Source organism: Sylvia atricapilla, chromosome 1 (assembly GCF_009819655.1).
Source record: "Sylvia atricapilla isolate bSylAtr1 chromosome 1, bSylAtr1.pri, whole genome shotgun sequence".
In the NCBI taxonomy this organism is placed as follows: domain Eukaryota; kingdom Metazoa; phylum Chordata; class Aves; order Passeriformes; family Sylviidae; genus Sylvia; species Sylvia atricapilla.
The window spans coordinates 18804437-18832368 of record NC_089140.1 but is presented as its reverse complement, the minus strand read 5'-3'; the positions used below and the strand labels follow the sequence as shown (position 1 = coordinate 18832368).

General features: G+C 38.3%; 1 protein-coding gene across 2 annotated transcripts in view; it reads right to left on the bottom strand.

The window, feature by feature from the left end:
• Nucleotides 1–27932, bottom strand: part of LOC136359609 (LIM zinc-binding domain-containing Nebulette) — a 249893-nt gene that overhangs the window by 137849 nt on the left and 84112 nt on the right. For both annotated transcript variants that reach the window (XM_066316411.1, XM_066316421.1), the window contains exon 4: nt 1734–1841. In XM_066316411.1, the coding sequence (XP_066172508.1) occupies nt 1734–1841 (108 nt within the window). The remainder of the gene's footprint in view (nt 1–1733; nt 1842–27932) is intronic.

The window sequence follows — 27932 nt, the reverse complement described above, 5'->3', positions numbered from 1 at the left end:
TGATCCACTCAAAAGTAGAGATGGGAAGAAAACTCTTTCCCATCTCACAAAACTACTTGTTTGTTTTTATTATCTCCTTTTCCCACAACAGAAAACCCAATGTACTTCCAACAAGAGACAGATAAGAGCATGCAAGTGAGCTGTGTCATACTATTCTGATGTTGAGGGTACTGGGCTTGGGAGGTCTGAATAAATTTCTTGGCAGGCCAATATCCCAAACTGAGCACCACAGGGCTGCTGCAGGGCACTCCTCTCAAACTCTCCTTAGAGAGCAGACCCGTGCGAGGGATTAAGTATTCACCAGAGCATTGCTCGTTTCATCCCCTTGATGCGTTCCAGAGCTACCCCACACAAAGGAATCACTCTTGCCTGAGGAAGCTATGTAGGTCATGAGAGGACCTAATTTAAGTTCCTGGTCTGAATAAAAAAATGCAGCTGATTAAAACCAGGGAGTCGCTGAGGTTTCCCAGATCCCAAATGGAAGTCTAAATGGCGACGCTTTTCGCCACTCTGAAGAATACATTTTTCTCTCACACAGGCCAGTAATTTCAGTTAGCCCCAGTATGAATATAAGAGATGAGCTTTTGTTCTCATCTTGCCTACCAACAGAAGCAGTTGCACAGCTCTTAAATTAACTGTCGTCTCCATTGGCCAAGGCTCCAGGAAATGAGCCCAAATTTTTCATCTCAAAGACCAGGTCTGGACAACAAAAGCTTAATTAGTGAATGCTTTGGCAAGAACAGTAAACCTCCACTGCTACAAAAAACTAGTATTTTTCAGTGACTTTTTGCTTCAATAATATCCCAGCCCCAAAAAAAGTATTTTTCTTTCAAGTAAATAAATCCCATTATTTTCTTCTGTTCATACTTACACTGGGTGTCTCTGATGTCTCGCTGTTATTTTATCACTACAGAGAATGATTCAAAAACATTTTCACAAAATAATCCATAGGGACAAGTTCTTGCAGAAGAAGAATGATCAGAAGGGAAGCCAAGACAAGTGAATAGTATTGATTTTGCATCTTTTCTGATTCACACTAGTTCTTACCTATTTTATACATATCAAAACTTGCACTACATATCACTCAATATTCCATCATACAGTGAGTTAAACATGCTACAAGAGAATGCAGCACAAATAAATAACTTCCTTAGCAAAAACGTAAGTCAGGAAAAGTCCCGTTTTTAAAAATCCCATTCCTGTAAGCTAATGAATTATGTTAGGTTTTGCTATTTGCCATTTCTTTGTCATCTTGCAGAGCATTGTCTTGCATGTCTTTTCTTTTAAAACTCAGCATCAAAATTTTATCTGCTTCTAGAAAATTCCATCTTGCTTTTTATGCTAATTTTGACAGTCCCTGCTAAAAAAGAGACAAAAATTTTTAACTTACATAACCTATATACTTTATATAAATAAAAAGTATACCAAAAGTTCCAAAAGTATTCTCATTTGATGACAAATCTATTAAAAGAGCAAAAAGTGTCAAATCATTTTAATAAAGAAAACACTTTGAGCATACTAGCTGAAAGCTGGAGAGGTGAACACACACTGCCAATGTGCTGTACAAGTTCGTGGTATACAGTTACACACATTTCAAAATCTGACATACACAAACCAATCACCAAAATCAGATTGCTCACTCGTACAGACTTCATCAAAAACACCAACAAACACACCTTTTTTTAGACACACTATTTCTCCATCTACAATCACTTTAGGTTGCAGTCACATACATTACTGATTTGTTCCTGAGTCCTTTTCAGTCTTTGTAACTCGGGCGTATCGGTCACAATACTGAACCCTCTTCCTTTGCTTTCTTCAAAGTCTCTTTTGTATTTTACCTACAGAATAGAAAATACAGAAGAACAGGGTTGTTTTCATTTTCCACAATGTGCCCCTAGCAATTTAGCATTTTTTTTCTAGTGTAAATAAAGCACTTGTGAAAGGCTTTCAGCCTTCAAAGGAGAAGCCTGCCTTTATCCACTAACAGAGATAGGCAGCAACTGGGCAGAATTTCCCAGTGCCCAAGCAGCTGCCTCCTCCGGGGGTGCCATGAGCTCACCTCTACAAATACTGCAGTCATGGAAAAACCACTCTCTGTGGTCATTTCATTCTCAAACCAGTTACCATAGAACTATAGCACTTATTCTTACACAAAGAAAAATACCTATAATGAAATCTAGAGGTCTTGTAATACACAACTTCATATTTCATCCTCTATTCATGATTACTCTACCAGTCTCTTTCTCGGTTGAAACATAAATTACACATTAAAAAATACTGCATGAAAAGAGTATTTTGAATATCATGAAGTGAAACCTTTGTAAATTATGGAATGGCTGCCTGTAGAAGCCTAATTCGTCCCTCTTGCACATATGCATTTGCATATTGTCTTTAATCAGGTATTCATATATTATTCTTTGACAAGGCCCCCTGCTTTACTGTGTACACAGCAGAGATGATTCCATATGTGGTTGCATCCTTTCTTTGGACTAAACAACTCAAATCCTACCATCAAGGTAGGAATATTAGTTTCCTCAGAAGCTTTTATATAGCTCTCATCACAGCCATTAATCAATCTTCATAATGCACCCTGGAGGGTGGGAATGGCAATATCCACACCACTAGGACAACCTGCAAACTGAGGTAAAATAAGCTTACTTTCCAAAAACAAACAGGGGTCTCAGGGTGTTCACTCCCCGATTCCTAACAGTCGAGTATGTTCAAATTATAGGCTTGGGTTACCTCTACAAATATCCAGTAGTTCTGCTAATCAGTCTTGGGGTACTCAATTTCAACTTAAAGAAATACGATGAAATCTTCAAAATCTTAGGTCACTGTTGAGCAACAGACAAAACTGTGCATCAGTGAAGAGTCAGTACCCATGTCTCTACGGATGGATTCAGCTACCTTACCCATAACAACTTCCTTCTGTTTCCTATACGCCCTGCTTTACTCACTACACACACCGAGATTTTCCAACAGCTGGGAAAGCAGTAGCACAGACAAAGCAGGATTCTCCTTCACACACCCGACAACCAGAAAATATCCAGTGCATGCACCAAATTCAAGGCTGGCTTAGGCTTATTTCACAAACAAGCACTTAATGCTATGATGGTGATGCACAGGGAAAAAGACCTCTAAATCACAAAAGTTGTATTTGAGAAGGCTATAGAATACAGTTTTTCCTCCCCATCCTAAACCTCATCAGTATGGTAATAACTTTTCCTTTTTCTTTAATACAGCTCACATATAAGCCCATCAAACAAATTCCTTGAGACACAGCAGCATGTGACCACATCAACAAACTACCATTTTTCCTGTGGTGTGGATTTAGAGCTGGCTGTAGATTTCACACAACTATAATATTTTCATGACCCTAGACAAAGGAAACAGTCAGGCTTTTGAGCAAACCATGGGCTGATTGGCCCGTGCCTTTCTGTTCATTTCGCCCAGGTTCAACCCCTCTGCAACTTTTCTTCCATTTGACCACCAAATTTCAGGTATCACTTTGTCTCATTTTGAGTTTCTAAACTAGACTAGTCCATCTCTTCAGGGCTTCTTGTTAAATCTCTTTACTCAAGGCACTCCAATATTCATTATCTCCCATCTACCAAATGGCTCTCCATCTTCACACTGATTCTCAGGCTTCCTTGGGTGAGACATGCTATTCCAGGACTGTCTGGTGCCAGGTGAAATGCTTAAGAGTATCTCTGAACTTTCTATATTTGAAGTCACACAAAACTTTATCCACATTGGACAGACTTCCACAGCCAAGGACACATGATTAGCATAAAAGACTCTTTCATCTCAGCAAGCTTCAACTCCTTAGCCTTAAGTGCTAAGATATCTAAGCTGTTCAACAGCTCAGTTGAACTCAACTGCTCAAAACAAACAACCAATCTGTCAATGATTCCAAGTAAGGGAATAGTCTCAGCCTTGGAAACTGCTGAGTATTTTGCACAAATACTTCAAATTTGGCCTGAAGCAGGCAGCAGACATAGAAACATTCAACCTTACTGCTTGAAGTTTACCAGAATTACAAGCAAGTGAACACATCTTAGATAGAAATGGGTTCAGCCCTGCCTAAAAGAGAGATTACCTATTGTTAGAGCATTTCCTGTTATTAGTTCCAAATGTACTAGCCATTAACTTCAAATGACCTTTCTTCATCTTACAAAGGAACAGAAGAGAGGGAGGGAACTAGATAGTTTTAACTTAATATTATTTTAATCCCTCAGTCAGATAAACAGGGCTCCTACTGTCTATTAATAAATCACTTCACAGGAATAAGGTTAACTACAGTTCCCAGAGTAGCTACTTTGAAACCATTTAAAGAGTAAATTATTTAAAAATATTAGCAGAGTTAATAGATGCATTATGGGGTTTTGCTACCTATCTTCAAAATGTAATTTTGAGTTATAAAAACCACAAAGTAACATAATGTTTCATGAAGAACAAAGCTCTGTGAAATCTAGCCCACTAAAACTTCAAGTTAGTATAAATTCAAAAGAAAAAATACCTCAGTTTCCAGAAAATGTTAAATAATAAAGATGCCATCAGTCATTTGGAATGGAATATATTGTACCGAAGTTGTGAACATTACTACAACAAATTATCTAACTGTACACCAGGGCTGTCTGGGATGGAGTTAACTTTCCTCATAACAGCCATTACAGTGCTGTGCTTTGTATCTGTAGCCAGAACAGTGCTGATAACACACCAGTGTTTTGGCTATTGCTGAGCAGTGCCTGCACAGCATCATCCCCAACACCACCTCTGAGGGCTGGGGGTGCATGCGAGGTTGGGAGGTGACACAGCCAGGACAGCTGATCCAAACTGACCAAAGGGATACTCCATGTCCTAAAACATCATGCTCAACAAAAGGAAAAGGGGAGAGAGGACATGACTGAATAAGACAGTCTTCTGAACTGTACTTCTGGTACACTCTGTGTACCAAAGCCCTACTTCCAGGAAGTGGCTGGACATTGCCTGCTGATGGCAAGTAGAGAATAAATCTTTATTTTGCTTTGTTTCTGAGTGCAGTCCTTGCATTTTCCCCAAAAACCTTGTCACATAAGGGATTTGGGGTTTTTTTGTATTTTCTCCCTCTGTCCCCCACTGAGATGAGGAAGTGAGAGAGCAGCTTGGTGGGCACCTGGTAGCCAGCCAAAGTCAACCCATCACAAACTGAAACCCTCAAAATTTAGTTTTGAAATGGAAATATGTAATCCCTAATGACTGAATCATAAATGCAGTCATTTCCTACAAAGATAATTTTTAGTAACTCCTCAGCAAAATCCCAGCCAGTGGCTCATAATGCCTCTCACTGGCTCCAAAATGCAGTCTCACAGATGCAGAGAACCCTCAGTGGTGTCTGCCCTGAAAAATAGATCTTCTGAGAGACAATGTGTGGCATATACATTAGAAATTAAACTGTAATAAATCACCATAAATGAAAAGGTTTTAAGTGAAAATACTTCATGAGAAGTATTTCTGCACAGACCCACAGTGAAAGGACTAAGTGATCCAACAGGTCTTTCAGAAATCAAACTCCTAAGATTTGTGACATTAGCAAGAGATCTTTGAGAGATCCTAAGACAGGAATGTGTAAATCCACTCAGGAGGTCAGCAAGGAGTGGAACATGAAGCATGACCAGAGGGTCCATCTTACTCTGAAGGACAGAGGGTCCATCTCACTCTCTACATAAAATATTATGCTGGAGAAAATGCTGCTCATATTTTTTTGCAAGTACATTTGGCACTTGGCAGCAAACCCACCTATTATAATAACAAGATTAATTTTTTCCTAGGAAAAACACTCTGAAAATACAAATGGAGCATAAAAGATTGATTGTACACTTGGGGGTTTTGGCACCTACCTGTAGTCCAGCCTCATTTACAATACCAAAAGCACATATCAGTTGAACAAACACCATAGGAGTCCAAAAACACTGAAGAAAAAATATAAGAGAAAGAATTCCACATGGTAGATTATCATGCTCTTCTCATCACTTGAGAGCCATGAATAATGCTGACCACAGAAACACTATTAATTCCATCTGAACCTCGAACAGATACTCAGCCACTACAGAGCAAATATTAATTTCCCAAAAGCTATGGCAATATTAAAGCTAGTTTCCTGTACAGTCCCTTTTGTACTTTCCCGTTCAGACAGGTAGTTGTGAAATTCAGCCTCCTTCCTTATCTGATACACGGCATAGCCCCACAGATTGTGGCATCATCATGTTTCATGTCCAGCAAGGAAGAAATAAACAGGTAGAATGAGAGGATGGGACCCCTCACACCCACATTTGCCCTAAGAGGAACATTCATAGACCTACAGTCTTTACCACACCCTGAATATTTATGAATTTGTTTCGATATGCTGTGTTTGAGGCTTGCCCAGAGCCATCTGCTCCTTCTGTGCCCAGCACACACAGCTACTTCCCAAAGGTCACCATCTGCTAATAAACTGGTTTTTACAGACTGGTAGGAAATCCTCTCCCACAATACAGGTCCTAGAGACACATCTTGGCAAAGATGCCTTTGTTTAGCTCCTCTTCTTCCACAGACCACATAGACTGTTGAGTTGCCTCAGTTTATCTTACTTCTTACAAAATTAGTAGCAAGACTGAGACAAAATTTACTCTGTAAATTAGGTTTTTATGAATATGACTAAAGCAAATGTTTATAAGCAAATCAAATGTAAAGAACAATTCTAGATTAAATTCATTAAGACTTTTTAGTTGACAAATCCTTCTTAGGGAAGATCCCAGACACTGTCCTATCTGACAAAGCCAGTTTTCAGTCTTCGTGGTGTACTTTGTGTTCTAAGACTGCCCACAGCTCTAATCTCATTAACCTGCTCACATTAGAGATACATTTTAGGCCCATCTAATACCCAACAATGGTACCTACTGAGCTGAAGCACTGCTGCTCCTAATGGCAGTAAAACATTGTCTTCTCACCGCCACACAATTAGAACTATAATCCACAGTATATCTAAACAGGAATACAGGAATTGAGAATGCCATATAGGGTAGACCAAACCGTCCTGAAAATTTTTATATGAACTAGAACCTCTAGGTTGGGCATTCTTTAAGGAAGTCAAGGAGCCATGGATGCCACTGATAAACGAGTTTTGCTCTAACAGGGGACTGCAGAGTTACAGATTTCATCACTTTTGTCAGACAAAGCAAAATAAAAATTCCTCAAGACAGAAGTTTGCAAAATTTTCAAATGTTCTTCAGGACACACAAAGTCATATTATGGATTTTCTACCCTTTTATTATATAAAAAAAGCCATTTTCACAATTCATAGCTGAAGCATTCATCATGATAGTTGAAAATTTCTGAGAGAAGGAAATTTCTCATTCAAAGATAACGTAAAACTGAAAGCATCGATACTCCAACAGAACAAAAAGCCTTTGCAGTTTTATGGAGTAAAAATTTCAAGTGTCATAGCTATCATTAAATATTCTGTCTTTCTACATACCTCATTCAAACACTGAGCAAGTCTGTCTCTGCCACCCTGTGAAGTACAGCCTCAGCAAGTCTCCGACCAGCTGCAAATCTCTGCACTGTAATTTCCTGAAGTTCTCAGCATTTTTAGCAGGGAACTACTGCTAAATAACAAAAATCTTGGAATCCACGTCAGAACAGTTGAAATGTTGGATGGGGGCAAACCAAAATATATAAATAGTAGCTCTGGAGACAATGTCTCTACAATGTGGTCTCTTTATACTGAGGATCATGCAAGTGGCTCAGAGAAAATGCATGGGCAAAAGTGTTCCATACACCAGGATGTGCAGGGACAGGAAATTGGACACAGCAAGAGACCAAAAATCTCAGAATGAGAAAAAGATGGGAGTCCTCCATTTGGATGTACGACAACAGCATGTGAACAGTAGCTGGGATCCAAGTAAAATTATGACAGAAAGAGTGCAATCTGATACTGTTTCAGTAGGCTAACATCCAAACAAGTCCACTAGGCTCCACTCCATCAAAAATCACTTCCACTGAAACTACGTAAGTCCTTCTACCCAAGAAATAATTTTTACACTACTGAGTATGCTCTAAAGTGCCTTGCACCTTTTGTTTTGCTATTGAGCAAAGTGGAAGTCAGTGAGATTCTACTCTTTTCTATTAAAATGTTACACTAATGTTTTCCAAAGGCTGTACACGTAGAAAAGATGACACAAAGAATGGGGCAGCCTCAAAACAAGCTGATTTCCCCCCATGTCCACCAGTGATTATTATCCATTTAACTTGTGCAAAAGACTTCACATCCACATTTTAGAAGCAGTAAACGAATTCTGTGCAGAACTGCAGCTGAGGAGATACGAGGTTTCAAGCTTCATGACAGAGACATAGCGTCAGATCTTCTGTCCACTCCCCATCACTTGATATATGCTGTGTTTGAACTACTTTATCTCCAACAAACAGAAGTCTGGGAAGGTGAAGGATTTCTTATTCTACGACGACAGAAAGAGATCTGACTTTACCATATCTCATCTCCAGGCAGAAAATGAAAGATTGATATATATAATCCAAATGTTGCCTGATAAATTACCACAAATTTCAATAATACCCTCAGAAGTGAAACCACTGACAGTAAACTCCTCCAAACAGAATGATAATTATCCAACATAGCAGAGGGGTGGGAAAGAAACACTTTTAAATGTCTCATGTATAGATTTGTTAAATCCTGGAATATTGCTTTTTTCTCCAGGGTCTGAACTAAACATATAGCTCCTGTCTTGCTGTTTTCATCCTTGAGAAAGAGAACGGCCAGGCAACCACCAGGACAACGATAAATTCATGAGCTGTGTACTCTGAAGGAAGTATGCAGTAAATCACAAGCATGTGAGCTGCTGTATGCCTCCGTACCATAGAGGAGAGAAAATACGTAGCTGCTGGTTGGCTAAAGCACCAAGACTGAGCTAGCAAGTCCTGCTGAGAGGCAGGATGTGTCAGCTCAGGCTCAGTGCCATGCAAACCATAGTCCTGCAGCCTATAGTTGGCTGACAGTACTAGCAGAGCTCAGAGGCATCTGGCCACTGGGTACCAGAAAGATATTAACACACAAGTGCACATCCACACAAAAGACAGGCAGCTACAGGGATTCTGGGAGGATTTTAAAAACAAGCAGCAAACATTCCCTTCCCTGAAAAGCCTCCCCAAATAAAATCTCACCAAACCTACTTTATAAATATTCCAAACAACATGATGTTCATATTCATCAGAGTACAAAACATTCACACAAAGAATCAAGAAAAAAACTGAACTAAAAAATACAGCATGGCATGTAAAGAAGATTAACCACAAAAGGGATGTAAAGAAGACTGACCTCAGAAAATTGTAATACAGACCAAGGGCACAAGTTGTAGTCATATGCTACAAAAGGTAACCAAAACAAACACTAATGGGCAACAGAAGTTAGCACATGACAAGTGAAGAACAAGAACCTGTAAAACTTTAACAAAGAACAGCCGAAAAAATCAGGGAATATTCACTGCTGTAGCAGAAGAAATAAGCTGTAATGAGTCCAACTGAGAGCCACCAGAATACAGCCCAGAACAAAGTGTAGAGGAAAAGGAACCTAGATTTGAGCAATGGAAACGTGCAGGCACACAGGAGTCACAGGAAATAATGGGACACGGTGCAGTTATATCCTCTGGTAACAGCTTAGCCAGCTTGGGGTCTCTCTGCCACTCAGACACCACGTAGCTGGCAGCTTATATACCACTCACATTAGTAAATATCCTCTTGTCTCATTCAGTTACAGCTCCTCTTGCTTATTTCCATGGTAAAGACACGCCATCTTTTATTCCACAGAGTCAACAGATCATAATAGATCATTTGACTTCAGGTGTTCTTATGGAACCTTCTTACAACTGTTTGCTGTGCCACTTACAGCTCATTTCGTGAAAACTGATATATCAAGTCGGAGCCTGCAGTGCAACCCTGCTGCAAAATCCATGCACATTGCACACACCTTGTGCCCCCTTGGCCATATTGGATGTCTTATGCAGTCAGTTCTTCTGTCCCTGTACAACCAAGGCCAGTGGAGAGGGACTGCCTATCACTTCCTCTGAACTGTCAGCAAGTTCTGAAATCCTTAAAATTTTGTCTGACTTCCAAGTTATCTTCCTTCAAGTCAGTAATGATGATAAAGCCAAAGCTATTCAAGGCACCATGAAGATCGCAAAGGACTTTAGAAGGAGCTTCTTTCCTCTTCAAAAGTTGGAGGGAAAAAGGAAAAATAAAATATGGAAGTCCATAAAATCAGCTTCCAGTTAATGCATACTGCTTGGCACCCAGAGATTAGTCTCAGTTAAACTCTAGTAAGAACTTGACTGTAAATCCCATTTTTTCGAGACTAAATTCTCTGTTTTGTTCTTCATTTTAAAGCAAGAAGAAAAGCAAGGTGAGTGCAAAATGACACATGTAAGAAAGGTAATTTCATAGCCTTTCTTGTTTAGATTTTCATCCATTTTCAAATCTGAATATCACATGTCTGAATGTCTAATAAATTTCAGCTGCAGAAGGAACAGATACAGAAAATATTTTGTCCCAACTAAAATTCCAAAAACTATAATAAGACACATGTTTGTAAAGAGGACTGAATCCTTGCAAATGTTAATCTTTGAAGAAGTCCATTAGCTGAATCTCTTTGAGGAAATAATTTCTTATACAATTCAGTATGTACATAACCACCTATAACTGCAAATCTAATATTTGTATCAGCAGCCTCTCAAATAACACAGTAACAAGTAGAGTGAAACTGTTAGACAGACAGGAAACTCATACAATTTCACAATTACAGCCACATGAACTGAGATCAGAAGATGCCAAAGGTCAAAGATACCAGTAAAATTTGAGTTGCAACCTGGTTCTGTTTTTTTAACAAATGCTGATGCTCAAATCACCTGAATACGCAACTTCCAATACCTCCAAATCATTTGCCTCTACTCCTAGAAAATGCTTGCACTGGTAAATCTGCCTCATTTGCAAAGATGATACTGGTGCATGACTCCAGAGCCCCTGGCTCGAGTTCGTACCTCTCCATGCTCATCAGAAATTCGATCCCAGTCCTGCCACAACTCACTGGAAAAGAGACACAGGTTATCCTCAGCTCCTAACACTAAAGAACCCAAAGGACAGATATGAAAAAATCTTAGCCACATACTCAAGGTGAAAGTTCTCTAGGTGAGAACGTGGTAACTTGGGGCTGGTTTTGAGGTGTTGATGGTAACAGGGAAATTAGACCACTCCATTTGTCAGTTACCTAAATAAAATGGGTAATAAAAATACATAATTTCCCTCATCCTGCCCCCATAAAAAACATTTGCTGCTCAGATTTCCATTTAACGTCTTTAAACTGAGATCAAACAATAGAAACATCCTCCAAGCCTGGCCTTCAATTTTAGGATCTTCTTTGGGTGTCTCAAGTAAAGCTTGTTACAGTTAGTAGGAAAATTCTAACTACATTCAGTTTATCCTTTAATACAATTATCCCAGGGAATTCTTCACATGGTGACACCTGGCCAGAAATAGTGGGCTTGGTGGACAAAAGGAAGATGTCACTACACAATCTCATCAACCAAGTAGCTTTTACAGTGAGGGGAGAGAAGCATCTTTGGCTCATCCTGAAGATACTTAAAACGTTTTTAAAACCCTACATTTAAAATATCTTAAAAATACCTGAAGTGTAAAAATATGAGTTAAAGCTACCTAAAATACCTTTAGGTATCTTGAGATGATATCTAAAGATATCTTAAAAAGGATACATAAAGCCAGGAGAAATGAACTCTATCCAGAGCTCAATGCTCCCCATTAAATTGTCCATACATCTCTTGTGATGCTGTATTCTCATGAGCTTCAAAATAAATCCATGATCAGCCTCCTAAATATCCAGAATTCTAGAACTGCACACAGATGCCAGAGCTGAGTTTGGTGTGGGATCAGTTTTCAGATACAGAAACTATCAGCTGCATACAGCAGTGGTTTTTCAACTGAGAGCTGAATCACCAGATTTTTTTCAAACTGTGTCTGTAGAGCAATATGTAAAACCTAACTAAAAGAGTGATTATTTATGATGTGCAAAGGAAAGAGAAGGGCAAGTTACCCTTTAAATACATCCATTATTCATTCCTACTGAATACACATGACTTCTGCTTCAAACAGCGAGGGATATGTTGTGAGAGATGCCCTTCTAATAAAAACAAGGCAGGAATGTTAGTACCAGAAGGTTCCCTGCAGGCTAAAAAGTGACAGTTGGCTGGGCTAGGATCAGAGCAAAAAGTGGGGTGTAGCAGCAGGGCCTGCTTACATAGAAAAAAAAAAGTGTAAAGAAAAGAAAGGATCCACAAATCCAAGGAATTACTCCAGAAATTAACTGAAAAGTTAATTGGGGGCTGGAGGGAAAAAAAAACCCAAACCAACACAACTGCTTCAGAAAAGGAAGACCACGCATCCCGGAGGAGCAGATAGGGGCTGTACTTTCCATTTCTTAGCTAGTAATAATGAGCAAGCAGTAGGGGAGGGAGGAAAGAGAAAGAGAAGAACAGTTGCAAATCACCCCAGCTGTAAAAACTGCTCCCTTTGTTAAATGGTCCTTAGTGAGTGGAGAGAAGGTGAGAATTTAAAGAAGGGTCTTTGTTATTTAAATGCTATCCCGTGCTGCTTTTTCAAAACTTCCTTAGAAATGTGTAATGAGAGCAACTATTTTTCAGTTCCAAGCCACAGGCTTGGAGTTGGGGGTTTTTATTTACTAATCAGGAAAAAACTAGGAAAGAGGTCATTTTGTCTCATAAAAACAACAAATGACATTCCTATACCTGATACATCCTACCTTCTGATTGCTTTTAAAGTTTTGAAAACATTACACTCTATCTATGAGCTCTATCACTACTGTAAAGTCCTCTACTTGTGAAACAGAGACTGATTCTGTAAACTTTTTCATAACTTTCAATGCTGTTTATTTTTCTTTCTAGTCTCCAACAAAAAGCAACTTGGCCCTCTCAGTACAACCTAATCTTTTTATTTTAGGGGAGGGAGATTAGTGGCAGAGACTGTTTGACAACAGTGATACAAACTCTATGTCACATTTGTATGCAAGGAAATAGACCAGCATATTACATCCGAAAATACCTCCAAAGGATGCGAATTTTATTGGATATGATATAGTTCACATATTTTTTAGAGATTTCTTTATCTAGAAGGAAAGAGTGTCAGCCTACATTCAGCCAGCATGCTATATCCACTTTTTAATATCTCTAGAAACATCATATCCTACAGGTAAGATTCAACAGGAATTTTGTTCTACCCTGTCCAACTCACCTGTGCAGAGAGATATATTCTACAGAAACCAATTACATCTTCTGAGAATAGTAATAAAGCCAGTCTGCACACATCAAACAAGCTGAATAAAAGATGTATTTAAATTTAATGTTCATTAATTGCAGATAATTTGATCCAATGCCTACAGTACCCTGATGTGCTGGCATAATAAGAAAGGAACACAACCTGTCGCAATTGCAGAATGTGCTTTCCAACACACTTACTTGAATTAAAGAGAATGGAAACAAGCTTCCCAGATTTCAAACAATGATTGTCTTTTTCCTCGAAAATGTTTAGTATTTTCTGCTGTGGGGAAAGGTAGCAGTAAGTTTGATCTTTAGGCCTCCTGTCAAATACAATTCACAGACTTTGAGAAATGGTAAATATTGCAAAATTAGTTCTAGTATAATGCCAAAAAGAAGCTCAAAGGAAAACACTGTCTCTTCACAAAGGAAAAACCACGAGAAGCTACAGCCTCATCCCTCCAATCACCTATCTGTGTAAGGCACATTTGAGTCATTATGTCTTGTTGCTTAAACGAACCATATAGGAGTAAATCTGGGCAGGCACTTCAAGGGCATTATTTCCACCACAATATTAGCTTTACATTATTTTCCTGTCACAAAGCTTAAATGTACATTATAATTTCTGCCTGATGGAAAGATACAGAGGAGTATTTTCCATTTTCCAATGCATAGGAAATTTTGAAGGGAGACCACATTGATGTATTTTCCCTGAAAGGACTACTGCTGGTCTGCATGTGCTGTAATGGGACTGTGTCCAACCAACTGCAACCAGCAGGAACAAGGACTTCTCAAAACCCAGCTTCAGCTGCAGTCATTGTTTGGAAGAGTGTGTTCTGCATGACGGCTGGCAGCTACCTAGAGACACCATCTTAGCAGGGCAGCAGCCACTGGTAGACCAACAGAGAAGATCAAAACCTGCCAAAGGAAGTTCTTTTCTGACACCTGTAGAACATCCTGCAAACAGGTACATAATATAAAAGGAAAGTGAGCAAAGAAATAGACACACTATATATTCAGCACTAGAGAGAGGGCACTGAAAAGACAGTTCAGTGCTGTTACAACCACCATCAGATAACAGCAAGAGGAATTATAAGAAATTAGGAGATACAGGTACATTGTACACACAGCATTTGAGACAGCTATTTGTTACATTCCTGAATACCAAACCTATTATTGCTTTCATTTCTTCATCTATTTACAGCCTTCTCCTGATTCTTACAGATGAAGTATAACTGCTTTTCAGGCAGATACAGTTTTTTGTGTTGAATTTGTACAGCTCCTAGCAAAGCACTCTAGGACTACAGCCATTAAATACTGCAGCATTTTGGGTATTTGCTGAGAGCTGACATAGTGGCAGTTGCTCTCTCTGCCAGAATTCAACCAGGGTGTTTAGATGGACACACCTATACTCACTGAGCCACAGCACTCAGGGGGTCATGTCAGTGTTATTCAAGGTGCTTGGGATCTACAAACCAACAGGGTCTAGAAAATCAGCTACAAAGGCAGAGGAAGGAAGAACACAAGCAGGACAGGCAGCAGTTAAGTGAGGAGTTACACTCCACTCCCTGACCCAGACCTGTGTCAATATGGTGTGCTAAATGCTTGTCTCAGAGCTGTCTCAATACTGACACAGACACTGCCTATACCAGACTTTTGATGAGTGCAAACACACAATCAAGCAGCTCGTCTGTCACCACGCACATGGCGCGGCTCACATCGGCATACGGCTCTGGCATGAAGAGCAGACTGTGGATGAGATTTCATACCAGAGCAATAATATTTCTGGTTAGCTTAGTCTAACTCACTCTGAGCAAACTGTGCACTGTGTGTGCACTACTGTATCCTCAGTCAATAGTCATGTCAGTCCCAGCTCGCACTGTCATGCCCCTGGTAGCAGCATCAGTTCAGATTTGACGTCCACATCAACAAGGTATCAGATGGTAATCAGATGGCTGTGCATCCAAAATGCCCTGATCTTCAGGGTGGCTCCTCATTTGTTTGCTACACACTAATAATAACCCAAGAGGTGGGGAGAAGCTCCTGTTGCACTCCTGTCAGATTCACCATGTTGGATTCTGCTGGCAATGAGAGCTCCTTGTCCCATTCTGGCAGTGCTGGTGGCTGCAGAGGTGATGGAGCAAGCAGTGCTCAGAGGCAGACCTCCACCTTCAGCCTCAGAGGCTCTTCAGTGAGCAAGGTCTGCAAACCACACGTGTGAATGTCAGCAGTGTGGAGCTCCAGTGGGAGACCCAAATGGTACCATGGAATGAGATCGTGATATAGAATCACCAGTGAAAAAGAAGAACAGAAGGGAAGGGAATTTCAAGGATTAATTAAAGAGGATTTGGGATATTTTTCTGGCTGCACTAAAGAATTCTTGAGGCCCTCAAAAAATCCGGGATCCTCACTAATTTTTAGTGAAATAAAAATGGAGGGGAAAATATATTTGGCATTGCAAGAATGCCAGGTGGCTTCACTGTTTGGCAACCATCTGGTCTCAGTTTTTTCTTTGTTAGTAGCACCAGCATCAAATGAGACAGAAATAGAAAATATTAACTTTTTAAATATACACAATTAGACAAATAAAAGCTACCATCAAGCAAAGAGAATCCAGCAAATGGATAGCAGTGTGAAACACATGGCAAACCATTTAAAAGAAAAAAAATAAGGCACAGCCACCCTGAATTAGAACTAAATTGCCGTTAATTTAATGCTTGTAATATTGCACAAGAATTATTATATTTTTGCTACTAGTTTCTTGTCATCCTCCCCTCCAGTTCCTCCACATATCATATAGTAGAAGAGCTGCAGAAGCAGCCAGAAATGTTCAGATTACAAAGAAGGCAACTCAGCATAGAAGAAAAAAAACTAGAGGAAGAAGGGAAACAGCAGCAATGCTGGAGCTGTAGGTGACTACAAAGGAGCAATCCAAAGGCCCACATTTCTTGATCTGTCAATTAAAATTAAATTAAAAATAAACCATAGTTGAATTTCACATAGAACTCTTTTGTCAAAAATAGAGGTAAGTGCATAAAGAATTTAAGACTTCTCTGAAGTGTCATTTCTTTAAGATGGCTGTTATTGACCCAAATGAAGATCAGTTATTTAAGATATGAAGCCTATGTAAGGCTAATTTTTCACATGGAGGAAGAGGAACAATTATCTGCAGGTTGACATCCCTCCATATAAAACCTCGTTTGCTCACATGCTGTAGCTAATTACGTGACACTGCTTTTGCACATTACTAATATACTACATTGGCAGGAAGAATTTTGGCACAAAGTTTTTGCTTTGTTATTTTAGAACTGAAAAGAAACCACCAAGTCGAAACAGAAAAATAACCAACCACTACAGCAAACAAATCTAATTTGAAAATTAAAGAAAAAAGGCAGTTCAGCAACCAAAGACCTCCTGGCCTCTGCCACTTGACTTCATGGTCTTATTCCAGCTGTCAGAGAAAACAATAGATGAAAACACAGTGAGAAGATTGAATATTCTAAAAAAATGCAACAAGGTTCCATAAATGCCAACGTGCACAATGTAATCATTTCCATCAAAGAATAGCATCTATTTATCATGGTATATGCGCAGAAACTTGTTATCACAATAATACTATGCACTAAAACATGACTCTGCCATGAGAAAAGTCTTGGCAAGTACCTTAATTTTTGATTTTTTTTAATTGACTTCTCCTAATTTTTAACTACATTGGGAAACTTGCTTTGCCCATTTCTACCTGCCAGCTAAATTTCTGACAAATACTTTATCCTCTGAAATTATTAATTAGGGATAAATGCCAACTGAAGCTTTTATCAGGTCACCTAATAAGGGGAGTCCTGCTGAACACACATTGAAGGACACTCCAGGCCCAGAGAGAGCAATAATCCCTGATAAACACCAGGAACCCCAGAAATACAGAGATGTGGCCACTGGGCTGAATCCCCACAGTATCCATGGGGATTCCAGTTCAAACCTGGTACTGAGAACTCTGCATTGGCAGAGTCTTTTACCAAAAGCACTAAAGTGTTAATTAGAGCACCACAGTCTCAATACACTATATTCTCTATTCAAATCGTGACAAAAATAACTACACTGTGGAAACATGGGTTAAGAAAAGATCAATGATCCTTTCTCTTCTCAGCTGCTCATCCTTTTGCAAAGTGAGTAAAAAATTCAAAATTACACCACAGAAAATATGTGACTATGACACAGCACAGAAAAAGAACTGAGACTTTCCTGAGAAAACATCATCTCCTTTTCTATTACTCTTTAACAGTCAATATAAAAGATATTCCAGATTTAAGGGAAAAAATTAGACACAGATCTGAATTACGATAACTGCTGCTAAATACTTCAAATACTTTATAAAATAAAAGGCCCTATCTAAATTGTATTTGGCAAAGATTTATAGGGCGTCATTTTGGTAACATGGAAATAATTGATACATATCAAAGGTGGATTCTTTTTTTTAATCCCCTATTATGCACACTTAATATTTTAGAATTTCTTGCTTCTGTTCTCTTTGATAACTATTAAAAGGCTATACATAAAAAAATTCTTTACAAACCATTCTCAAACCAGGGGCATTCTCTCAAAACTGTTCAAGCTTGACATTATTTTAAATGCTGAGAAAGAAGAAATGTATGTAAAGAAATCAGGCTGAATTTCAGAAGCAAAAATGTTTGAGTTATCACAAACATATTTGTTACCAAGATGCAGAGTGTTACTACTGTGTTTTGGCTTAGGAAAGCCATTCTCAACTAGCTGAGTATTGCTTTTTTTTAATTCCAGTGATTATTTATATCACAGTTCATCATACTCATCTACAGCAGTCTCTGTCTCTTTAAGACTAAAATGTATGAATTTAGGTTTTTTTAGATTTATCTATAAATCAACATAAAGCTGGCAATTTTGACTAGGAAGTCAGGAAATCAGCTCCGCAAAGATGGTAAACTGTTCATAATTTCTGTCATTAAGTGTAATATATAGTAGTGACTGTCCACATAAACCACTGCAGATGTCATAAACCAGGCTGAACAACCAGCCGAGCAGTACAACAGTTTTCTGTAACGTTCCCACATTTAAGCCTTACATTTAGAAACAAACAGATTCAAGAAACTGTACCAGCTGGTGGAAGGAAAACACAAACAGATCATGTTCTGTTTTTATTTGAAAAGGGAAGGTGGTGATCAAGCATCTTGTACTTTAGAGTTCTCCAAGTCCTTGCCTACTAATTAAATTCAGACACTGACCAGTGACACATTTCAGTTTGACCTCAGCCACCTAATGCTCTGAAAAGAATGTACAGGGAAAAAGGTCAAACAAATTCCAACTTACTTTTAACTACAGCCTCAAATCCTCTGTGAACTCCACACCAAATCTTGCTTCTTTAAATGTCATAAAAAGCTTCAACAGAGCCCAGAGAAACACCATCTTTCCCATGAATCTTTTTATGATTCCTTCAGCTCACACCAAAGCAATTCCGTGACTCCAGTAATTACATACATATCTCACAACCAAGAAAGACTCAGTAAGCAAAACAGGACACTATTCTTTCCCCTCCAAAAATAAGGCAAAAATTACCCAAGCACAGTATATATTATCAACTCCAAAGTGATATACAGCCCTTAAAGTTAGCACCGATTTTATTGAGAGTTCCATAACTAAATACACATAAATCTGGCTTTTAGGTCAACCCGTTTCTTTTACCCTAGCACGATGGAAGTGCCAGGTGCAATTCTAGCTGATTCAGCTGGAATTTCTGCCAGGAATTCAAGGGAGTATACATGGCTACAGATGCTCAACCACATTTTGAATGGATGCAGTGTATGCTTTTCACGTGCTTAAGCTGCTCTGCCAGCCAGTGCAATGGAGACGGTGCCACAATTCCAAACTCACACTTCCTGCTTCAAAGCAAATATTGCCAGATGTGCTACCTCCATCCATACTGGGATGCACAGGAACTCTAGATGAGGTTGAGAAAGGCTTCTCAGACCCCTGCTGAGCCATCAGTCACATTATTAGCTGACCCTCAACGTGGAGAAAGCAGAAGGCAAGAGCAGGATTTGTTCCTGGATGCCTTTCAGCAGCACATTCAGAAATACGATCTATTTATTATTTTTAATTTGCTGAAAACAATATAGACACATGATAAAAGCCCTGCTTAAGTAGGATTATAATTCCTGTAATTCACTTATTCTCTTCTATGTCCTTAAATGTACACGTTAGAAATGCATATGCAATGCTTGATCTTCCCTTATCAAGTGGCAGAAAGCACTGTTCATAGAATTAACTAATTACAACTATCAGTTATATTCACCACCCAAAACCTAACACTGAAAATCGTTCAAAACCTCAATAATAAGCTAGAAACATTATGACTCTTTTTAATACACATTAAGTCACAGACCCTTGAGAAAAACTGAGTGACTAACACAAGGTGGATTTAGCTCAATTGTAGCTATTTCTCCAGCCCCTATCACATAAGCATACCTTCATCACACATTAATTAGCAATAACACAAACTATCTCCTAAAAAGGTTTGTTTGCCACAATCTTTCAAGGCCCACTTTCATGATCTTTAAAAGCCTGAAGTTTTTTCTTCTTAACCTCTTCTTTCTCTTGTGCTCTCCTGCTTTTTCTTCTTTTTCATCTCCCTTCCCCCCCAGCCCATCACCAGAGATGGAGCCTTTTTCTTTACGCTCTTAATCAATCCTCCCAAGCTGGATTCCACTGCATCTTGACATAACAATCAATTACTTTCCACAACCGAAGGCTTCCAGAGAAAAAAGAGGCCAACATAAAGCTTTCCTTATTTGTTTTACAAAAGCAAACATGAACCTTTGAACAAAATTTTAGGGATGAAATGGCTATGAGTTTGATAAATAACTATGTTATTTGAGTACATGCAAAATTCTTTTTAGAAGAGATCAGAGAAAAAGTTAAAAGACTGAAAAGTGTGATAAGGGGAAACATAAAATGAAGGACAGATCATTAATAGAAGACTGTAGAAATAAAAGGAAACTAAATGAAAGAAAAATGAACAAAGGGCAAAACAAAAAAATTTAATATAAATTAAACAACAGATACACTATGTTCAGAACCTACTCAGTATCATTCTCATTTACGAGTACATTTTCCCTTGTCTAATTCACAATTTGGGCTTTTATTCAGTGAGTCAACTCCTCCCAAGACTGTAGAGTAAAGAAAATGGGATAATAATAGGGGCAATATTGTGATAGCAAATGTTTAAAAAGAAGAAAGGAAGATCCAAAACCCATGGATTCACCCATTCTTAGGAAAATACAAGCACTAATATGAAGTTTCCTGGCAAAATTACTATCCATACAGAGCCTGATACCAGCAAGCTAAATCTGAAATCCCAAATGAGTGTATTTATAATGCTGAACAAGAAGTCAGTGTTCTTTCTTCTTCCTACATGTCAGCAAAAAGCCATCAATATGTTACTTCATAACTGCAAAACATTTTCTCACACACTTATTTTGTTATATCATGAAACACAGGAGGTCAGTACTGCACTATCGTAAGAGTTTTCTGACATTAGCTGCCACGGAATTGAAGAAAAAGTTTTCTTATTTTCAAACATATGGTCTGATATATTTCCCAGGAGGGAAGAAGGCAACAGTTAACCCTCTTCCTTGCCCTTTATTTCTATTTTGTGACTAAAACAATTTTTTAAAACAGTTGTTTTAATCTGGGTTTTTTTTTTTCTTTTTCTTTCTTTCTGAAAGATTGCATCTTCACCCTAGCAGTTTTTAAGTGCCCCTGTACAATTATTGTCCTGCATCTGCATAATTCAGATGTTTTAATCCAGTAATCCAGTATTCTTTTGATGAAGGACAGAACTATTTTCCTGCTTCAGTTTGTATTTTAAAATAAGACATATGTTAACAGCAGATATTGTTTATGGAAACAAATGACTGTCATATAATTACTTTGCCACAGCCTTTGCTTTTAATCCATGTAAAGCTACACTTTTACATATGCGCTACAATATATGCTCATCATATTTTAAAGGAAAAAAATCAGCACCAGGGAATGTTTCCTCATGACACTCTCTGTGAACTCCAGCGAACTCCTCCTCCCACTCCTGACAATATTTGTATGATGGTTTTTGTTGCATTCTCAATCTGTGCCCTTTGAACAGTGCTATCTTGAACTGCAATCCAAAAATCAATATATATCTATCAATATCAGGAATATAATTTTATTTCCCGATTTTATTGACTCTTTCAAAAATTCAGAAATAAATCTTTTTAAAGCAGCATTTGAGCAATTTCCTTTCAAAGAAATAAAAGACAGCTACAAAAATTTTACATAAGCAGTAACAGAAAAATATACACCTATGACAGAAGCCCTAGGAGAGTTTGCATCCTATTAAGTTTTAAAACTAGACTACTTTACAAGGCAGAAAAACCCTAGAAATTTCACTGCTGTTTAAATATCAATATATTTCAACCCAAAATGTCCTTGTCCCTGAGGAATATCTGTTAAACACAATAAGCATTAGACTGAAGGAATTAACTGGCATCACAAGCAGTACTTTCATTGCTAGATGCTTCTAGTGTATAAAAATAAGCAAATTTTCCTCGTTTTAGAGATCACAGAACTCGTGAAAGGAGAAACTAAACACCCTAGTCAACAGAGCAGATATTGATTTATGTTACTGCTTACTAAATCATATTTCTTTTTCAGTTCTAGGATTTCACTAGTTCTAAAATCCCATGAAATCTAAACAATGGTATCTTATGTATTTATAACACTTCAACTGTGTTCAGAAAACTGTTTTTTAAACAATCACCAAACCAACAGTCCACACTTCATGAAGAATCATTGCAAAGCAGGCTGGAGATCATTTCATCCAATCTTCTGTTGAAAGCCTGGGTTTAGATCAGGTTATTGGGGTCCTGTCAATCCAAATCTTGAATTTTTCCAGCACGGGTGATTTCACTACTTCTCTGGGCAACTTAGTTCAGTGGTTAGTTGTTTGCACGGTGAAGTTGTTTTTTCTTATCTCCAGGACTGAATTTCTCCTGAAGCAGTTATTCCCATTGCCTTTTGTCCAGCCACCATGCAGCCTTGCAAAGAGAGAACCTTTCATTTGTCTTCACCTGTCTTTGGACATGGGAAGATTGTGATTAAGTTTCCCCTTAGTCTTCTCTTCTGGAGGCTGATAAAGCCAGTTTTGTCAGTCATAGTTCAGACATCAAGTTCTCCCTTCCTTTTAACATCTTCATGACTTTACTGTGGCTGGCTGGGATGGAATTAATTTTCTTCATAGCAGCTTGTATTGTCCTATGTCTTAGATATGTGACCAAAACAGTGTTCATAACACATTAATGTCATAGCTGTCGTTCAACAGCAGTTTCACAGCTTGAATACTTCTCAGTCTGCACCCTCAATGAATAGACTGAGGATGTAAAACAGTTTGACAGGCAGTCATGCCAAAATACTCCTTTTAAAGACATCACCTATCCCAAGCATATAATACTTGATTTTATGAAGAGAATTACTTTAGACTTTTATATTCTAGTTATCTTAGCACTGATTCTTACTTCCAATTACCCAAATCCAAGGGTCAATTTGTATTGAAACTACAAAATAAGACCATTAAAAGGGAGTTCTTTGTGGAATTCATTTTGATTTTTTTTTATTATTATTTTTGAATTACAACCTAGGGCAGAACATGCTTTCCAAAAGCTATTACATGACTTAGAAGACTAGGTCTCAAAAGGCAATTTAATAATTTGAATTCCTAGGATTGATTTAAATATTAAGGTGTTACATTTGTGATTAAAATAAATGGGGCTTAGGCACCTGGGGGAACTAACTCTTGGTTTGGAAGTCAGAATGTAAAGGAGCCAGAATAAAAGAAAACCTTATCTTATGATTCATTCCTCATAACTTTAAAGGTTACCAAACACCATTTTTATTTCTGTAAAAGTTCTTTCACCACAAAAAAAGGACAGGTGGTAGAATACAACCAAAGAAACACAATCTTTATTAGTTTCCCACTTTCTATTCTCCTAAATTAAAAGCTTGAGGCATTTGGTTCCTGCAGCTTACAGGCAGTTCCCTACAACCAGAGAAGTAAAAGGCAGCCTAGGCTAAAAAGCAGGTCATCTTAATAGACTGTCATAATCTTGCCATCAGGTCATAAACAGCATATTTGGCTGCTCTACATACAGTGTTTCACCTTCCAATCCATAAGCTGGAGCTCTGGAAAGTTACAGGCATCCAAGCTTTCATCAGTTTGTGTTACTGTGACTGGAGAGATTCCAGTAAAAGAAATTCAGGTACCACCTCGGACCAGATGGAGAGAGGCCCTGGAAAGATGCAGAGCTATTACAAAGGATGACTGCAAAGCTAAAGTTCCAAAGGAATCATGTTGGCTTTGTAGATAAATTTTACTAATTTCAGAAGTGGAAGCTTCCCAAAGACAGGTGAGAACACACATAGGAAGAAGTGCTTCAGCTTCTGATTTGCCGCTGTTACCTCCAAAAGTAATAGAAATTAAAAGATGGTTCCTGAAACTAGAGAACAGAAGTATAACAAATTTTGTTGCAAGGTTCTCAGTTGTTTCCCACCAAATCTCAGATAAGGCACAAAAACATGATGAAAATTTACAGCTGAACATGAGACTGACATTATCTGGAGTTCAGGTGAGGGAGACTGAGATGGTAGGAGAAATCTCACAATGTGCCAAAGCAGCCCTCTGCACCATAATGATCAGGTTCGTAAGTGGCATCTAATTATTTGGCAACAGCCAGGAGTTATTTTGCATATGGTCACCAGGGCTTTTAGAATTTTATTATGATCTGAACAGTGATCATGCCAAAAGCAATGGGTGATTTAGTAAAAAGGATGTGGGCAAGAAGGTAGCCTGCTTTCTAGGTATTATCCAAGCAAATCTAAGAAAAAACTGGATATCGAGGAAACATGGGGTTAACTCTGGCAATATAAACGGGATTGGAAAAAGAGCCTTCTGAAATAAAGATTAGGACTGAGACTGCAATGCAGCCACACAAGGGAATCATCAGCAAAACTACATTCATGGAGGAAAAGAGAAAAAACAGGAGCATTTTGAAAACACAGCAGTAAGATCTTTCACTTGCACTGGATTTTCAGAAGCGCTGATTTTTCCAGCTTTTCAGCCCCTTGCAAGAGCTCAAAAGGATCAAAGCAAGATGTGCTGACTCTGGCAGCCATGGTGACAATTGCAGCTGCTTTGAAAGAGGGGAAACTTAAGTTGTGTTAGTAAGGAGATCCCCAAAGGTCTCCTTGAACTCTATTAGAAAGCAGGGGAATGGTGTTCATGACACATCATGTGACTTTAGACCTCAGTGTAGTAATCTATACACAGTTAACAAAGGGCAAACTTCAGCATAAGAATGATTCTGTTCTCAATTTACATCGTATTACCCTCCCCTGCATGTACAGGTGAGTTCTTTGCAGTGCAATATTAATGTGGCACTACTGCATGGGGTTCAGCATGGGCTACTCTATAGTTTGTAAGAAGTGTTTGTTTTCATTTGCACTAATTCACAAAATTTAGTAATTGGCAATAGGTTGTTCCTAACATTAGTGCAAATTAGCAAGGTTCCACTTAATTTTCTCTAATTACTGGACTGAAAAGGATGATCATGTACATTGAGAGATAATTAGCTAAGTGGGCATTAACCGGGGTTTTTGTGTATGAAAATCTCCAATCATTCAACGAGACACTGACTAAGGCATTTCCTTTTGAGATAGATGTTCCAAATGAACCCCATTAGCTCCCCAAAGCTGCATGGTAACAGCTGGAAATCAGTACAGGCAACACTCAAAGAAAAATGGGCTCGAACAGGAGCAGCTATTCCCTTCTGAATTGGACTGCCTCAGACTAATTGAGAACAACTTCGCTGGGCTGACAGAGCCTGTAGTTCCAACATGATAAAAATGATGTTTACACTCCCCAGGGGTACTGAGTAGAAGTCTGCCTTCTTGCATAGGAAACATTAGCAATTGCATCAGTCGTGAAAAACAGCTGCCTGAGCATCCCTTCCCAGACCAAAAGGACACAGAGGCTGTTAGTTCAGAACTGTAAGAACAGCTACAGAGTCAAATAGAAAACATGCACAAATGACCAGCACTGGACTAAGCAGCATATGAGCAGGCAATGCTATGGTAACAGAAATCAGATTTAATTGAAAGCGAGGTCAGAAAGAACTAGGGCAATAACCTCTGCCTTTCAATAGCATACATTCCTACTGTAATTGAAATGTACACAAAGCAAACACCCTTAAGACATAATATGCTTCAGTAATTTATTTCCAAATCAGGCTCAGGAAAGTAGCTAATATTTGTTTCATTTCTGCTGCAAGAACATGTGCCTCTAAGAAAAAAAAAAAAAACTGATAAGTAAGGGAAGATAGGATATAAACCAATCTTAAGTTACGTGTTTGTTTCTGATCTGCTCTTTCAAATAAAATATCAAGCAGGAAATGCATTTCCCCAGTCCTTCCTCTCCTTTCCTAGGTGAAATATCTTTCAATTCTCTTAGACAGACAACATCTCATCACTGCTGTTGTACCTCATTACCAAGGTAGTAACAACAGGCAGCTACTCCACCATTTCCACAGCAAACATGAATCAGCCTGGTGAACACAATGAACCTCAGCCATCAATTCAGTACAGAAACAGAGTTTGCAGATGAATAATTTACTGCTGTCATCTCAAAGATTACAGAAAGGAAACGGTCTATTTATTTGTAAGGCAACATTATTGATAAATGTCCAGTTTAACCCTGGGATTATATTTGCTAACTTTTTCCTCTCACAGAGAGGAAATTCCAGTATAAAACTGTATTTATTTAGGTTTTCCTTATAATATTAGTATTTATGATTTAATATCAAACTGTCAAAACAAAGACTATTTACTTGACTTCCCTGGCACTGCATTTCTGAGAGACTTGTAACAGCATAAGCAACTCAGAAAAGTAATCTCTAGTAAACCAAATATCTAATAAATTAAGAAGTTCCTAGCTGATATTTTGACTTTAGCCACTTAACCATGATTCTGAGAAAAGGCTTTTGCAGTCAACAAATTATTGACAGCCCTAATATCTGCATTGCTCCATCCAGCCTCAGAGAGAGAGATCCAAGACACAGAAGTGCTGTTAAGTCTCTTTGCAATACAAAATACTCAGCTGAATAAATTCACTTAGCTAAAGATCCACAAAAGCAGCTTCACTGCAATTAGCTCTCAAGCAGCTACAGATGACTCCACCAGACAGAACAAGTTCCTGGCTGTGACTTTATACTGTCAGCTTGTTTCAGCAAAATTATATTGTCCTGTGATTTCAGTAAAATTTCAAGCAATTCCCATCATCAGTGAAGCACCCGAAGTTTTGGAGCAAAAATAAATGAACAAAAATTTAAAACCATGTTATTTTGAAGCTAAATATGAGCTTCCTTCAGCATGTCTTAATAACGAAGCTGACTATTACTAGTCGAAAATCTTCTCAGCTTTAATTGCATTAAAGACATTTATCAGTACTAAAAATAATTCAGTGGACTAGCATCTTTGAAGTTTACATGATTTACAGAGTCAAAAAACATTTTCTAGGAATGAGCTAAACAGTATTATTTCTTTTATATTGCACGTATTAAAAGTTAAGGAAACTAACTTTCAGTTTATAAGGTTGACTATTTGCCCATGAAGTCCCCAAAGTACATAAACTCTTAACTACTAAAACACAATTTTCTTGCAAGTAGACAGAAATAATGAATCAGAAACACTTAAACGCTCAGGAATTTATGCTTGTGAGAAAGCACTAAGCAAGTAAAATTAAATAGAAATGGCCATTAAAACCTTTTTAAAACATCCATTCCTCAACTTATTTGCAGCAGGCTGGGAAATCCCTCAGAAAAATGTTCAGATTGCATATCTCTGCTCATCTTACACTGCAATTTAAAATAAATACCTTCAATACCTATGGTCGCTCGGGAAGTTTGTTTCCATTATTCCTGAACAGAAGAAAGTAGCAGAGGTAAAACATTAAATGAAAGAGTTTTTGCTGAGCCTTATCACCATGCTTCTCAGAACAAGAAGGTTCTATATGGTGCTATGAAATAAGATGATAAGCATAATTTTCCACAGCTTGCTGGTTCAGGACAGCAGATGTGCCTTTCACTAGACTTCTGATATGTCCCATCTCATTTCAGCCTTTTTTTCTTACATCTCCAGCCTCCCAAAAAGCCAAATTTGGTGTAGTTATCATCCAGTACTCAAACACTGCCTTCGATATAACCAGGCATCAGATTTCTACCCTGCTTTACAAGTCTTTGTCTGAGAAGCCATGACATTTTATACAGCGCTAAACACTAGGCAGAAACAGGCATTTTTAGGGGCACTGTTGATACAGCCTTTTAGATATTCTGATCCATCCAGATCACTTTACACCCCAGGTGGCAGAAGACTACTACCCTATGGCCTCGGTATCTAGAAGAACAGAGGAGATTTTAAAAGTTTTCACCCACTAAGATCTACTATCAAAAC